This window comes from Eurosta solidaginis, chromosome X (assembly GCF_040869045.1).
Source record: "Eurosta solidaginis isolate ZX-2024a chromosome X, ASM4086904v1, whole genome shotgun sequence".
Lineage (NCBI taxonomy): Eukaryota > Metazoa > Arthropoda > Insecta > Diptera > Tephritidae > Eurosta > Eurosta solidaginis.
The window spans coordinates 95,217,886-95,235,088 of record NC_090324.1 but is presented as its reverse complement, the minus strand read 5'-3'; the positions used below and the strand labels follow the sequence as shown (position 1 = coordinate 95,235,088).

General features: G+C 39.4%; 1 protein-coding gene across 15 annotated transcripts in view; it reads right to left on the bottom strand.

The window, feature by feature from the left end:
- Positions 1-17,203, bottom strand: part of ey (eyeless) — a 2,912,801-nt gene that overhangs the window by 938,438 nt on the left and 1,957,160 nt on the right. For all 15 annotated transcript variants that reach the window (XR_010947866.1, XR_010947867.1, XM_067758165.1 and 12 more), the window contains one exon: positions 321-1,059. Coding sequence is in view for 13 of the 15 variants with exons in the window: in XM_067758165.1 (XP_067614266.1) it covers positions 321-1,059 (739 nt within the window). In the remaining 2 variants the exon portion in view is untranslated. The remainder of the gene's footprint in view (positions 1-320; positions 1,060-17,203) is intronic.

The following is a 17,203-nucleotide window of genomic DNA, read 5'->3' as shown; positions in this document are numbered from 1 at the left end:
AGGCGTTGGTATCAGTCTGATCAGATGCTTTCGTTTCTTTTTGTATATTTGGGATAATAGGGATGCTCTTCTTATCTGTAGTGCGTTCCCAAAATAGTTTGAAAGTATGTACATATAAATATTTACGAATGTATATTTACAAAGTGCATGAACTGCATTCGTTCAGATAGAATTAAGAATAGGTTAATTGTCTATCAATAAAGGGCTCCGTGTAAAGGAGCACCAATGTTCTTTAAGTTTTGAAGCAGTTGGTACTTTTTATTTATCAATAGGATTTCCTTATATGAAGTGTAAATTTAACTTAACACGAATGCACTTACCCTTTTTTAACGCCACTTCATCACTCTTCGGGTTACTGCTTTGCTGAGTTAGGGAAAAGCTGCTCATGATTTCACTGCAACCGGCATTGTCATATGGACTCAGTGACTGAATACCCGTTGCTAAAGATGTTGTAAGGATTTCCGGATTTCTGTTCGGTATGCTACACACTGATGTACCGACATCAGTACTGTTAAATTGACGCGAATACCACGACGTAGAATACTGCCGTGGCGTCCAGTTCTGGTTCGCGACAGCAGAATGGAAATGCGGATGTGGTAGTGTGTGTGTAGCGGAAGACTGGAGAAACGAAGTTTGGGGATGCGAGTCTGGTTGAAAGTGGTGATGATTGGATACCGCGGCACTAAACAAGCTACCCGGAAGATGGAGGGATGAACGTGCACTAGCTACACAATGGTGAGGGCGCCCATTCAGCAGACGAAAATTTTCAAAAATGTTGTTTCCGCTGTCAGTATCGCCGCCGCTCTCACCCCCAGCGCTACTGTCAACTCTTCCATCCGAATTCAGCGGGGTATTCGTAGTAGGTAATACATCAGTATTGCCGTTGCAACTAGTTCCACACACTATTACGTTACTAATACCATTTACTGCGTTAGGTGCACTGGTATTGCGTGTGATCGCACCGCTGGTATTACTGGTGTTCGCAAAAATGGTGTTGTGTTGTTGCTTCTGCTCCTTTTGGGCAGCCAAGTTTCGCAGTACTCTGTTTATAGATGAAACCTGCAAAATGATGGTAAATTATTAGTTTAGTGGCTCACTTTATTTTGTAGATTTTACACAGATGGAAAATTAATGTAACTTGGTCTGAATACAATATTGTATTGTGACCTTCCTTTATCGTTTGTTTTGTATATATAATCTATGGCTGGCGACAGATTATAACGGCAGTGTTATTACCCTTTTAAAAGAGAAATAAAATACATTTCTAACATTAAATGTGCATGGATTCGCAGCGGATCTCGTGGTTATCGAATTTAAGTCAAAATATTAATTAAGTATAATATGAAATTAAAATGCTGGATATGAAAAACACAAAATTCGTAGAAAAAATTCAATAATTAAAATAAGTGTGCATTTTTTACTAAATACTAAAAATCCCCGATTTCTTATTACAAACAGGACCTATAATGGTTTTATCCGCTCGATACAATTTAAGCATTGTTGGCTCTATTTCCATTTGAATTAGTAAATAACATCTTTTACCTCATTTTCAAAATTATTATTCTTTTGAAAAAGGATGTAACGTCACTTGATCTTATCAACGCTCATCAGTGTTGTCATTATGGGTGTATATTAGGGTGGCTACAAGGTATATGGTGAATTTTAATTTTTGTTCTATCTTTCGGGGCACCCTCCTTAAATATGCCAATAGATAAGAAAATGATTATTGCAAAGTTTCAGGCCAATCCGATAATGTTAACACGTGCCTAATTGAGGTCAAAGTTAGGAAAAACGGAAATTTTTTCAGAAAAAATTTTAGTGCTTCGTCAGTAAAGGCGAAACCATTTATCCCAGGAACTTCACTCGTAGATCATTCGATAGGTAATTTTATTTGTATGATCAGGGTGGCCGCATTAAGATTAAGATGATTGGATAAATGCCAAATACTGCTAAAAATAACCGTTTTATAAAAATATTATTAAGATCAGAATTAATACAAATAAAATTACCTATCGAATGATATATGGGTGAAGTTCCTGGCATAAATGGTATCGCTTGTACTGACGAAACACTAAAATGTTTTTTGAAAAATCGCTTTATTATCTAACTTTGACCCAGACCTGTTATATTTGAATTAGCATCAGTAAACGATCAATTAGATGCCTATTTTAATGGCCAATGATTATTTCAATTGTTTTCCGAAAAAAGCAATTACTAATTGATTACTGTTGGAGAGTGCGAAGTAATCCTAATGCAACCCTCTATTATTTCATTTTACTGTAACTCGTTCATATACTATTGTAATTTCTTTTTGTACTTTCTTCATTTACGTTTATATCATCGCCGAATAAAGTACACGTTTCAAACAACAGGTTGTGGGCCCAGCCCTACCTAAATTCGGAAAATGGTAATTTTTTCAAGAAGTTAAATTAGGTATAAATTTGAGCGATCGGTAACTGATAATAGTTACGTCGATTTATTAAAAAATGGCCACGACAAGTGTGAGGATTGATCCGCTAAACGCGGATAATTATCGTAGCTGGAACATACAAATGCGTGCCATCTTGATAAAGTGCGATTTGTGGGATTACGCGTCGATGAAAATCCATATCCAAGCGACGCAAGAGCTCCCACATTTATCCGAATCAGCATTGTTGGCAAAAAATCTAAGCGAATATTGGTGCTTAAACAGTGGCTCTTCATCGCATATGTCTTCAAATAGAGAAAACTCTGAAATATTTAAAGAGATAAACAAAACCCTCTGCTTGGCGAACAGCAACACAGCTAGCATCACAGATGTTGATAATGTCAAAGCGACTATCAACGAAAGGGGAAATAGTGGGGAATCAACTTCGAAAAGGTGATGTACGTGAAAGAGCTATGAACAAATTTATTGTCTGTGTCAAAAATTGCTGACAAAGGGTACGAAATAATTTTCGACGAGATGAAGCAATTGTTGTAAAAAATAATAAACACATTCTTACAGCTACACGAATTGGTGATTTGTATATATTAAAAGCGCTGAACCTATTGCAAATATTTCTGAAACGAAAAATATCAATATACCAACTTGGCACGACAAATGGGTCATTTAAACGAAAATGATTTGAAGCGTGTAGTAAATATGGTGCACGGCATATAATTTGACACAAACGAAAAGCTGCAAATATGTGAAATTTGTATCAGCGAAAAGCAAACAAAGGAAAGTCGAAGCAGAGCGAGCAGCGCACGTCCGATTTCTTAGAAATCGTCCACACTGATGTTTGTGGGCGAATGCGATCACACGCTCACACTCAGGCGCAAAATACTTTATAACCTTTACGGACGATTTTACGCGATATAGCGAAGTCTATTTTATAAAAAAAAAAGTGAAGCTCTGCAAATGTTTAAATTATTTAAGAATGCGGCAGAAAATTTTACAGGGAAGAATTCTGACAACGGACTTTCAAAACTATTTAAATGATTGTGGTATTAAGCGCCGGCTGACTGCTCCCTATACACCGCAACAAAATGGTGTTGAAGAGCGAAAAAACAGAACACGTTTAGAAATGTCTCGGTGTATGCTGAAACAGGCAGGTTTAACAGCTGTTTTTTTGGCAGAAGCTATTAACACCTCAAATTATGTAAGAAATAGGTGCCCCACCAGAGTACTGAAAAATGAAGTACCACTTAAAATTTGGTAGGGGAAAACCCCAACAGTAATTCATTTGATACCTTTCGTTACAAAGTCATACGTATTGAAAAAGGACAATAAAAATACTAAATTTGACTCACGCCCAGAAGAATGTATCCTCGTTGGCTATTCAACAGAAGCCAAAGCGTATCGCCTATGGTCGCCAGACAAAAGAAAAATTAGTTAGCCGCGATGTTAAATTTCTAGATAAAATGTTCCAGAAACGTAATGATGAAAAATCAGAAAGTTTAGAAATTGATTTTCAATTCAAAAACGATGAAATTTATGTTCAGTCTGATAACGTCTCCGAACAATTGAAAAATGATGAATTATATGTTCAGTCAGACGAAGTTGCTGAACAATCTTCAAGCGAACGTGAAGGTGTCGAAGACACAAACCGCGGTAGAGGTCGGCCAAAACAAATTAAAACCACGGGACCTGGTCGACGCAAACAATTTTATCAACAATCGGCAAATAGTGCAACTGAAGAAGTTGCCGAAAGCTCCAATGCAAATAGCAATGATTTCGAGGATTGTGAATATGGAAATCTAGCGCTGACCAATGACCCAGAAACATTTCAAGAAGCAATAAATGGCGATGAGGGTGCATCATGGCTCAAATGAGTATATGGCACAAATGTTAAATAAAACGTGGGATATTGTTGAGCGACCTACGGAAAGAAAGATTATTGGAAATCGTTTTCTGTTTCGCACCAAAAATGGTAATATGAAAAAAGCGCGTCTGGTGTCAAAAGGGTGCTCGCAACGTCCAAGACTTTAATCTCACATACTCTCCCGTAGCTCGACTAACTTCGATTAGAATGTTATCAGCACTAGCAGCAGAGCTTAGCTTGTAAGTACATCAAATGGATGTGATCACAGCTTACTTGAACGGTGATCTTGAGCAAAGCCGGCCAAAAGTTGCACATTGTGCAATTTGAGTTCGGATTTTCCCACCGACACTAACGATGTGTGATGACGATCGTTTGCTTTCGCTTGTCACTCACTAAAATCAACAGTGAATGCAAAAGGAAAAGTCCATGCTACTTTTTGGGCACATAATAAAAACAATTTGCTGCAATGTTAAAGTGATTTTTAATACGTTTTAGTTAGTATTATTAAGTTCCCTTGAACATACATATTAATATTGACAATTTAAATATTATTAATTAATAATAATTAATTAATTATTAATAAATATTGACAATATAATATAAGTAACTTTTTATACGTTCTAGTTAGCTTGATTAATTTTTATAAATTTTTTTTTATTGAATAACTTTATGTTTTGAAAATATATTTCTATCTTTACATTTACTTTGTTTTATAGTTCTTTTTTAATGAAGAAGTGAATTTTTTTAAAGTAAATTTTGCATTGAAGACACACCATACCTTATTTTATAAAAAAGTTTTATCTGGCTAGCTCGACCTTCGCGTTCTTAGTTATACAAATATAAGTAAATATAGTCAGGATTAGCTTGAAATCAAATAACCAAAGTCCTTTTTAATTTCAGACTTCACAGTCCACATTTTCTTATAGCACACTGTGGGGAGCAGGCATGCTTAACCAACGAAACGATATCATTTCGTTACGATAATCAACGTTAATAAACGAAACGAAGTCATTTCGTTTCGTTTATTAACGTTAAGATCGTCAAATTAACGAAATGATTTCGTTTCGTTTTCTGCCATATCAAAACGAAATCAAATCGTTTATGTTGATTATTAATTTCAAACTATGCTGGCAAAGCTGATTGATGGCGGAGTCATTAAAGGTGAAAGCATTAGCCAAGCTGATTGCAACTTTTCTCATGAATTTTGACAGTACAAACATTTCTCAGAGTATTTTTGACATTACCACCAACGAATTACACAAACAAATTACATAGTTTGTGTGTGTATGTGCGCTCGTTGTTGCCACCTTACGGCTTCACCATGGCTATAGCATTGCCAGCACAATTCAAACATAAAGTATCACGTTTTTGTTAACGTTTTTAACGTTAACGAAAGCTTTTCGTTTCGGTTAAAAACGAGATACAATTTATCTTGATAATTTCTTTATCGATAATATTTCGAAGTATTTCAACGGAAACGGTGGAAATTTTTTGATAAACGATTAGCTTAACGTTAAGGTGCATCCCTGGTGGGGAGTTGTCACTCAATTTTTACATACACTTATGCAATTGTTTTAGTATTTGTGTGGCCGGCTCTGATCTTGAGCAAAGCGTGTATATGGAATTGCAAGAATACTTGAGTGAAATCTTACAAAAAGTGGTTTCAGGAAAACTGATGAATGTAGATGACAAACAAGCTCGAGAAATTAGAAGCACAGCTGAAAGATGGAAATCAGATATAGCTAAAGCGAACAATCTGGTATGTAAACTTAAAAAGTCTGTATATGGTTTACGGCAATCAGGTTTCCAATGGTATCAAAAATTAAGCGCCACACTACGTAAAGTGGGGTTCACACCTTCGGAACGTGACCCATGTTTGTTTATTATAAAAACAAAGCTTAAACTCATGTTAATCACTGTATATGTCGACGATCTGTCGCTTCCCAAGGCAGTCGGTTCTATGTACCGGAGCGACTCGGGATTTTTCCCGACCAAGGGCTGTCATTTCAGTGTGACCCCATTTAATTTGTTTCGTCCCTCCCACAAATTGTCATCCTCCCAGCAGCTCCTTGCAGCAGGACTGCTACATATTCTCTTACTCCGGGAAGGTATCGAACCCAATCCGGGTCCGTCTCCTGACCCCGGTCCTGAGAAATGGTTTTGCTGTATTTGCCAGAAAATAATCTTTTTAGGACGGTCATACTCTGTTCAGTGTGTCTCGTGCAAGGGATGGTTGCATCGGACAGGTTGTTCTGGGCTTGATCCCAAAACCCGACGTCCACGTAACTTTTATAAATCTTTTGTGGCTCCTTGCTGCTCACGCCCAAGGGCGTCCCGTAGTCTACGCCTAAGCGCCTCTCCACTACCTTCCAGCAGCCTCGCTGCTCAGCAAGCCACAACAAGTACCCGCTGCTGCTCGCGCCCCACGGCGCCAACAACTCAAACAGCTGATACCACTCATAACTACTACCTTCGTAGTAGAGCTGGTAGCAATGCTGAGCATCAGCCCCTGCCCCCGTCTTCTTCTCCCCCCCCCCCCCCTCTTTTCTGGCAGCAATCGTGCAGGTCAGGGAAACAGACTCTTAGTCCCTACCTCCGTTTGCACCGTCTGCCAGCACAGAATATATAGGTTTGCGACATCCGCTCAATGCAGCTCTTGCCTTGGGTGGTGCCACTTTCCTAGATGTTCTGGTCTCCGCGACGGCAACCCCTCGAGGGGTTTCATCGCGCCATGTTGCCAGGTCGCAAACCCAAATCATCCGGGTACCCCAATGCTTGCCCAAGGGCGCCCAGTCCCAAGGCCACAACAGCAATTGCGTCCTGGCCTTCCACAACGTAGGCGTAGTCACCCGTCACTTACCCCTAGAGTGGCGGCGTCACCCCTCATGCACTTCACAATTCTGCAGTTAAACTGTAATGGACTAACTGGGAAGATTACGGAGATAGTCGATTTCATGAAGCGGCACAACATCCGCATTGCTGCGATTCAAGAGACTAAACTCACAGCAAGATCTGCATTGCAGACCTGCTCTGGGTATAATGTCCACAGGAAGGACCGCGAGAGCGGAAATGGAGGCGGCCTCGCGTTTATTATACACCACTCTGTGCAATATCATATATTTCATCCTGGCATCGACCGCAGGGACAATGTCTTAGAACGTCAAGGCATATCTGTCCAGTCAGGCGATGCAAATCTAGAAATCATCAACATCTACATCCCTCCTGTCACCTGTTGCCCCAGTGGATACCGCTCTAAAATCGAGGCCTTACTCACTGGCAACAATCGCATTATCTTAGGCGATTTCAATGCCCATCACGACCTATGGCATTCAAGCTTGCGGGCGGACAGTAGGGGTGAGATGTTGGCGGATCAAATAGAAGAAACGACGTTCTGCACAATAAACGGAGACGCCCCCACACGTATGGTAGGAAGCTGTCATAGCTCGCCAGATATCTCAATCGTGAGCGCAGAACTCGTAAACTGCGTCAACTGGCAGCCGATGGTAACATTGGCATCCGACCACCTGCCCATACTTATTTCGTTCGAGCGTACCGCCGACTTCATTGTCACCGAAAAACGCACTTTCATAAACTTCAAAAAAGGAAAGTGGGAAGAATATAAATCTGCAACAGATAGCAGCTTTGCTGCCCTCCCTATCCCGACTGATGCCCGCCAAGGGGAGCGTGCCTTCCGTAAGGTCATTGAATCCGCCTCGGCACATTTCATTCCCGCCGGGAGAATTCCCGAAATCCGGCCCCACTTTCCGGCGGAGGCCGCGAGCTTAGCGAGGAACGCGACCTTATAAGACAGCTTAATCCAGGCGACCCCCAAATAAGGGATATAAACCAACGCATCAGATTGCTTGTGGACGAACACAAGCGGGCGAAATGGGAAGAGCACCTAAGAGGTTGTAACCTCTCTACCGGTGTAGGTAAACTTTGGTCCACCGTAAAGTCCCTATCGAATCCGACTAAGCAAAATGACAAAGTTTCCATCGCCTTTGGCTATAAGGTGCTGTCGGATGCGGAAAAATGCGCAAGCGCTTTCTGCCGACAATATATAATGCATCCTACGGTCGACAAAGATAGACGGAGAGCCAATAGACACGCACATAAACACAAATTCAGCGCGTCCCCAATCACCATTACCGCCATTGGTCGCGCTAAACCATCCAAAGCAGTGGGCCCAGACGGCATAGCCATGCCGATGCTTAAAAACCTAGGGAAAGAGGGTTTCAAATATTTAGCGCATGTCTTCAACCTGTCTCTCTCCACCTTTGCCATACCCGAGAAATGGAAAATGGCCAAGGTGGTCCCGCTACTAAAGCCTGGGAAACCAGCTAACGTAGGTGAGTCATATCGTCCGATATCTCTCCTATCGCCAGTGGCAAAGACGCTTGAAGCCATTTTGCTCCCTTATTTCCAAGCAAATTTGCAGCTAGCCCCTCATCAGCATGGCTTCAGAAAACTCTATAGCACTACCTCCGCGCTAAATGTCATTAGCAGATAAATTGACAAAAAACTGTGTCTCTTTCAAGCACAGAGTCCGAATATATGGCTTTGTGTGAAGCTACTAGAGAGGCACTTTCTAAAATATTGAATGAGATTGGTAAAGAGTGCACAACTATCGAAATATTTAACGACAGCCAGAGTGCTCAAAAACTTGTGCAAAATAACGCTTTCCATTCACGTACCAAACATATTGACGGACGACATCACTTTATACGAGAGAAGCATCAAAACGGCGCCATCATTTTAAACTACATGCGATCTGAAGATATTCCAGCGGATGTCTTAACGAAGGGACTACCAGCCGAGAAGCACTACAAATGTATGACGAACTTAGGCATGACAGATACTACTTTCTGAGAGGTTGCAGTCGAAATACTTCGAGGGCTGGTGTTGGAGAGTGCGAAGTAATCCTAATGCAACCCTGTATTATTTCATTGTACTCTAACTTGTCCATATACTATTGTAATTTCTTTTTATACTTTCTTCACTTCTGTTTATATCATCGCCGAATAAAGTACACGTTCCAAACAACAATTACCATTAGAAAAATATCAAAAAAAAAAATCATGATTTTTCCGATTATTGAAAACAATAACAAAAATCAAAAATAATCAAAAGCAATCATTTTGGTTTTAGATTTCTTTTTTTATTTTTATTTATTTTTTTTTGATTATTTTTTCGCTTTGTTGAAAGAAAAATTCGCGTTTGTTGCATCCACGGGATAATTTCTACATACAAGTACATTTTAGGATGCAATAGTAAATCGTAAGCGTTTATCGATGCAACATTTAGGGCGAATGGTATACGAGCGTTGATCTGAACATATTCTCCGGTAAGTATACACACATGTGCATATTTTACTACACTCATTATATAAAATAATGTGGGATCGAGAACGGCGGTTTTTCTAATTACCCAGATAATATGTAAATAAATGCTGGATTCATAGGTTGGCGTCCAAAAGCTTTCATTTAGCAACGATCCTTTATGGTTTCATCCTAAAGTATAGCCTATTTTGTTATATCCAAAATAACTATGTCCACTATTTTGGATTACGTTATGGCTATGCACTGGTTATTTTGTACATACAAGTACATTGGTGGATGTAATGGTATACCGTGAGCGCTTATCTAGGTCTATGTGTGCATACATACCCACCTACAAGTTATCGTGTCTATAGATGTACCCGACGAATACCTTGCGGGGAGTGCGTATTGTTTTACGACAAAAAATATGCTCAAACAACATGTATGAGTAATACTACTTAGGTTTATAGCTTTACTTCCAACTGGAGCGATCTCTAAGTTCTCATTCATCATTATGATCAGTTGTCAAAGGTTGTTATATCCCAGATAAATTTATTAACATATTGTTACGAATATTAGCAACACTAAGGGGAACTGCCATCTCAAAGCCGATGCTAAGCAGCGCCTTGTATGCACATCCATAAATCAATCATTATGCATCTACATAAACGAATCAATCATTATGTCTACACATATGTACGTATACGCAGCTGAGAAGCAACGCACAACCACATGCATATATCTGAGATACTCCCGAAAGTATGCAATGAGAGAAGCTATAAAATCGTGCAATTGTAGTTACAGCTGAGAAATTTGATAGCTGATGGTCAATTAGTAGATTCTGGAAATGGAAGCGCCTAGAAGATGCGAACGAAGAAATCAAAGAGTATAAAAGGCAGCGAAAGATAGAGGCGCTAGAATCAGTTTTCGATTAAGCACGCTATCTGTCGGGCAATAGTAGAGTTATTTATTGTGAAGCACTTTAATAAAGGCCATTTTGCTTTATTAAATATTGGAGTTATTCATTCAACAGTTTAGTGATTCGAACTTAGCAGAAGGTTGCAAATAAGAGGATTTGCAGTAAATTCGATTGCCTAGGTATAAATTTTCGGCAAGATCTGCAAAACCGATTTTTATTTTTGAGTCAGAGTGAATACGCATTTGACATTTTGAAACGATTTCATATGGAAGATTTCAAACCCATTAAAACGCCATTAGATTGTAACTTTAAACTGGAAAAACCAGCTAAAACAGATGTGGATCTTATGAGAAAGTATCCCTATCAGAATTTAATTGGTGCACTGTTATATTTGGCAGTGATTTGGCTTATATAGTTAACTTTTTAAGCCAGTTTAATTCCAACTACATAGAGGAGCATTGGAAGGCAACAAAACGGATACCTAGATATCTTAAAGGCACTTTGGATTATGGTCTCCTTCATAAGCAAACAGGAGCGGACTTGCACGCGGTCGTCGACGCAGACTGGGGTGCAAATATGATGGACAGACGATCATACTCCGGCTACGCCTATATATTAGCTGGGGCACCTATATCATGGGAAGTTCGGAAACGGAAAACTGTGTCTCTTTTAAGCACAGAGTCCGAATATATGGCTTTGTGTGAAGCTACTAGAGAGGCACTTTCTAAAATATTGAATGAGATTGGTAAAGAGTGCACAACTATCGAAATATTTAACGACAGCCAGAGTGCTCAAAAACTAGTTCAAAATAACGCTTTCCATTCACGTACCAAACATATTGACGAACGACATCACTTTATACGAGAGAAGCATCAAAACGGCGCCATCATTTTAAACTACATGCGATCTGAAGATATGCCAGCGGATGTCTTAAAGAAGGGACTACCAGCCGAGAAGCACTACAAATGCATGACGTACTTAGGCATGACAGATACTACTTTCTGAGAGGTTGCAGTCGAAATCCTTCGAGGGCTGGTGTTTGAGAGTGCGAAGTAATCTTAATGCAACCCTGTATTATTTCATTGTACTCTAACTTGTCCATATACTATTGTAATTTCTTTTTATACTTTCTTCACTTCTGTTTATATCATCGCCGAATAAAGTACACGTTCCAAACAACAATTACCATTAGAAAAATATCAAAAAAAAAACATGATTTTTTCCGATTATAGAAAAAAATAACAAAAATCAAAAATAATCAAAAGCAATACTTTTGGTTTTATATTTCTTTTTTTATTTTTATTTTTTTTTTGAATTTTTTTGATTATTTTTCCGCTTTGTTGAAAGAAAAATTCGCGTTTGTTGCATCCACGGGATAATCTCTACATACAAGTACATTTTAGGATGCAATAGTAAATCGTAAGCGTTTATCGATGCAACATTTGGGGCGAATGGTATACCAGCGTTGATCTAAACATATTCTCCGGTAAGTATACACACATGTGCATATTTTACTACACTCATTATATAAAATAATATGGGATCGAGAACATGCATTTATCTGAGATACTCCCGAAAGTATGCAATGAGAGAAGCTATAAAATCGTGCAATTGTAGTTACAGCTCAGAAATTTGATAGCTGATGGTCAACTAGTATATTCTGGAAATGGAAACGCCTAGAAGATGCGAACGAAGAAATCAAAGAGTATAAAAGGCAGCGACAGATAGAGTAGCGCCCCAGTTTTCGATTAAGCACGCTATCTGTCGAGCAATAGTAGAGTTATTTATAGTGAAGTACTTTAATAAATGGCCATTATGCATTATTAAATATTGGAGTTATTTATTCAACAGTTTAGTGATTCGAACCTTAGTAGAAGATTTGAAATAAGTGGAATTGCAAGTAAATTCGTTACAATTGGTGCCAGAAGAGGAATTGTTGAATAAATTCCTAAGACTTCGAATACAACTTGGACATTGCAAAGTGGAGTGAATTGAAGATCCAGCAACTGAAGAAGGAGTTGAAGAGCCGTGGATTGAATACAATCGGCAATAAACTCGAACTTCAACACGACTACGAAAGGCCATGGAACTAGAGGGAATTAATGTGGAAGAGTATGTTTTTCATCTTGATGGCGATGAGACAACAAAATTGGAGGAGAAAAAGGAAACACCGCAGACAATGGTGAACACAGACTTGAACATGATATTGGCTGCAATATCGGCACAAATGTCCGAAATGTCATCACAAATATCCACCAACGTGCATCACAACTGGAAGAACAAAAGACAAATATAACATCCCAACTGGAACCACGCATAGCATCCCAACTGGAGTCGCAAGAGACACGTATAACATTTAAGATGGAAGCACAAGAGGAGCGCTTATCATTGCAGGTGGCGCAAACATTTTCGCAGTTGGAAGCACAGGAAGCAAGGGTAACATCAAAGCTGGAAGCACAGGGTACAAAAATTGTGCAGCACGAGGACAAAATTGATGCTGAGATAGAAGATTTGAGAGGTCGTATACAGGAGTAGCAATTAAATCGCCCAGCTGTTTCAGCAACCAATCCAAAGGCAAAAACTCAATCTTTTGACTGCTCTGTTCCTTTCCAGGTGTTTAAGATTCAGTTTGAGAAGACCGCAGCAGTCAACAACTGTAGTGCTGAAGATAAAGTTGCTGCACTATTCGTGGCACTGAAAGGATCTGCTGCTGAAATCCTACAGACTATTCCCAAGGGAGAGCGGAACAACTACGAAACATTGATGAGCGCTCTTGAGAGGCAATACGGAAGCGAGCACACGAGACAGATATACCAAATGGAGTTACTGAATCGCTTCCAGAGGCCTGGTGAAACATTGCAAGAGTTTGCGTCTTTTGTTGAAAGGCTGGCAAATCTTGCAACTGCGGACGTACCCGTGGAATACACTGAAAGGGTCAAGATTCAGAGCTTTATAATTGGCATACGGGACGTTGAAACAAAGCGAGCGACATACGCAAACCCAAAGCCAACATTCGCAGAAATGGTGTCACTAGCTCTGATTCAGGAGACAGCGTCGCTTCTGTGTATGCCAGTTTTCAAAGCACACCGTGTGGAAGTAGAAAGGCCAGAGTGGGTAGACGCCATATTGGAGGCGCTGAAAGGATCGAAAAAGTGGAGAGAAAGAGTTATCAAATGCTTCAAATGCGGGAAGCCCGGTCACATTGCACGTCATTGCGATCTTGGTCCATATAGTTTCAACAATGTGGGTGGCCGTAAACGCAAAGTTGGAGGAGATGAGCAAGAGCGTGTCAGATGTAAAGAACGAAAACTTGCCCAAGCTATTGAATATCCTGTGATATCTGTGTCGGAAATTGGAAGAAAATCGAGCATTCTTGCCGTCGAAGGAAAGCTGGATGGCAAGGGGCGTTTACTGACTGTAGATACGGGCGCATCTCATTCCTTAATCTGATCTGACTTGGTCAACAGGATAGTAAAACCGTTACCTGAAGCAAGTTAGCGTACGGTTACTGGCGAGTATAACCAAGACCAAGGAGAAGTGGTATGTGAGGTATTAATTGGAAAGGTCATGGTTCTACACAAATTCATTGTGGCGGAGATTGTTGATGAAGTCATATTAGGAGTGGACTTCTTAGTTGACCATGACATCAGGATCGATATGCGGAGAAAGATTATGCGCTATAAGAACCAGGATATACCACTTAACTTTAGTTTGGAGAAAGGGTTCAGCAGTAATCGGATAGTGGTGGTGAAGACTCGACAAAGACCACGAAAGTTGATGGATCGAATGGGCCAAATAAAGCGAAATCAAAAGTACCTGCGAGAGAAACACTGGCACTGACAAACCCTAATGGACGCACAAAAACGAAGGAACGAATTTCCCACAAAGAATGCGGGGGTAGTTTCCAGCCGGGGCGCACTACTGTTGTGAAACGTGGGAACGATACAGATTATCCGAAGCCAATCCGTCAAGCGCAAGCCCTACGAAGTAGTTCATTGGCCAAACAACAGAGTGCGAGGGAACGATCCAGGATAATGAGTAGTAAGATGAAACACAGATACGACAAGGAAAATAATTCGGAAGGTTTCCGGGAGGGAGATTTGGTACTGCTATACAACCCTCACCGGCGGAAAGGTGTTCCATCCAAATATCGGTGCAGTGGGGAAGGCCCTTACAGAGTTGTGAAGAGGATCAGTGATGGTCTCTACCGCATACAAATAATTGGGAAACCACGAAATAGAAGGGTGGTTCATTTGGAGAGGCTAGCAGCAATCATTATGTCTACACATATGTACGTATACGCAGTTGAGAAGCAACGCACAACCACATGCATATATCTGAGATACTCCCGAAAGTATGCAATGAGAGAAGCTATAAAATCGTGCAATTGTAGTTATAGCTGCGAAATTTGATAGCTGATGGTCAACTAGTAGATTCTGGAAATGGAAGCGCCTAGAAGATGCGAACGAAAAAATCAAAGAGTATAAAAGGCAGCGAAAGATAGAGGCGCTAGAATCAGTTTTCAATTAAGCACGCTATCTGTCGGGCAATAGTAGAGTTATTTATTGTGAAGTACTTTAATAAAGGCCATTTTGCATTATTAAATATTGGAGTTATTCATTCAACAGTTTAGTGATTCGAACTTAGCAGAAGGTTGCAAATAAGAGGATTTGCAGTAAATTCGTTAAAATATGTATGTCCATGTACATTAGATTGAAACTTCTTTTTATTTCCTTATGATTACGTCTAGGATATTTCCTATAAAATTTTAAGTTTTGCATAGGGAGCCATATTTTTATACTCAGCGTGCTTTGCACACACAGTATATTAACTTTGATTGGATAACGGTTGGTTGCACAGGTATAAAGGAATCAAGTTATAGACTTCGTCTATCCGTTAACACGATAACTTGAGTGAATTTTGAGGTATCTCGATAAAATTCGGTATGTAGGTTCCTGGGAACTCATCTCAGACCGCTTATTAAAATGAACGATATCGGACTATAACCACGCCTACTTTTTCGATATCGAAAATTTCGAAAAACCGAAAAAATGGCATTATTCATTACCAAAGACGGATTAAGCGATGAAACTTGGTAGGAGGGTTGACCATATAACGCAGAAAATAAAATTTGTAAAATTTTGGACCATGGGCGTGGACCGCCCACTTTTAAAAGAAGGTAATTTAAAAGTTTTGCAAGCTGTAATTTGGCAGTCGTTCAAGATATCATGATGAAATTTGGCAGGAATGTCACTACTATTACTATATATGTGCTAAAAAAAAATTGCAAAATAGAATGAAGAACATGCCCACTTTTTAAGAAAAAATTTTAAAAAGTAAAATTTTAACAAAAAAATTGAATATCTTTACAATATATAAGTAAATTATGTCAACATTCAACTCCAGTAATGATATGGTGCAACAAAATGCAAAACAAAAGAAAATTTCAAAATGGGCGTGGCTCCGCCCTTTTTCATTTAATTTGTCTAGAACACTTTTAATGCCATAAGTCGAACATAAATTTACCAATCCTAGTGAAATTTGGTAGGGGCATAGACTCTATGACGATAACACTTTTCTGTGAAAATGGGCGAAATCGGTTGAAGCCACGCCCAGTTTTTATAGACAGACAACCGTCTGTTCTTCCGCTCGGCCGTTAACACGATAACTTGAGCAAAAATTGATATATCTTTACTAAATTTAGTTCACGTACTCACCTGAACTCACTTTATCTTGGCATAAAAAATGGCCGAAATCCGGCTATGACCACGCCCACTTTTTCGATATCGAAAATTACGAAAAATTAAAAAAATGCCATAAATCTATACTAAATACGAGAAAAGGGATGAAACATGGAAATTGGATTGTTTTATTGACGCAAAATATAACTTTACAAAAATCTTTGTAAAATGGGTGTGACACATAATAAGTAAAAGAAAATGAAAATGAAAAAGTTCTGCAGGGCGAAATCAAAAGCCGTTGGAATCTTGGCAGGAATACTGTTCGGGGTATTACATATATAAATAAATTAGCGGTACCCGACAGATGATGTTCTGGGTCACCCTGTTCCACATTTTGGTCGATATCTCTAAAACGCCTTCACATATACAACTAAGGGCCACTCCCTTTTAAAACCCTCATTAGTACCTTTAATTTGATACCCATATCGTACAAACACATTATAGAGTCACCCCTAAACCTAATTTATGGTGTTTTCTCGAAAAAGCGTCCACCTATAGAACTAAGGCCCACTGCCTTTTAAATAATCATTAACACCTTTCATTTGATACCCATATCGTACAAAGGCATTCTAGAGTCACCCCTCGTCCACCGTTATGGCGATATCTCGAAGAGGCATCCACCTGTAGAACTAAGGCCCACTCTTTTTAAAATACTCCTTAATACCTTCCATTTGATACCCATATCGTACAACACATTCTAGAGTCCCCTGGTCCGCCTTTATGGCGATATCTCTAAAAGGTGTCCACCTATAGAACTAAGGCCCATTCCCTTTTAAAATACTCATTAACACATTTCATTTGATACCCATATCGTACAAACACATTCTAGAGTCACCCCTGGTCTTCCTTTATGGCGATATCTCGAAAAGGCGTCCACCTATAGAACTAAGGCCCACTCCCTTTTAAAACACTCATTAACACCTTTCATTTGATACCCAT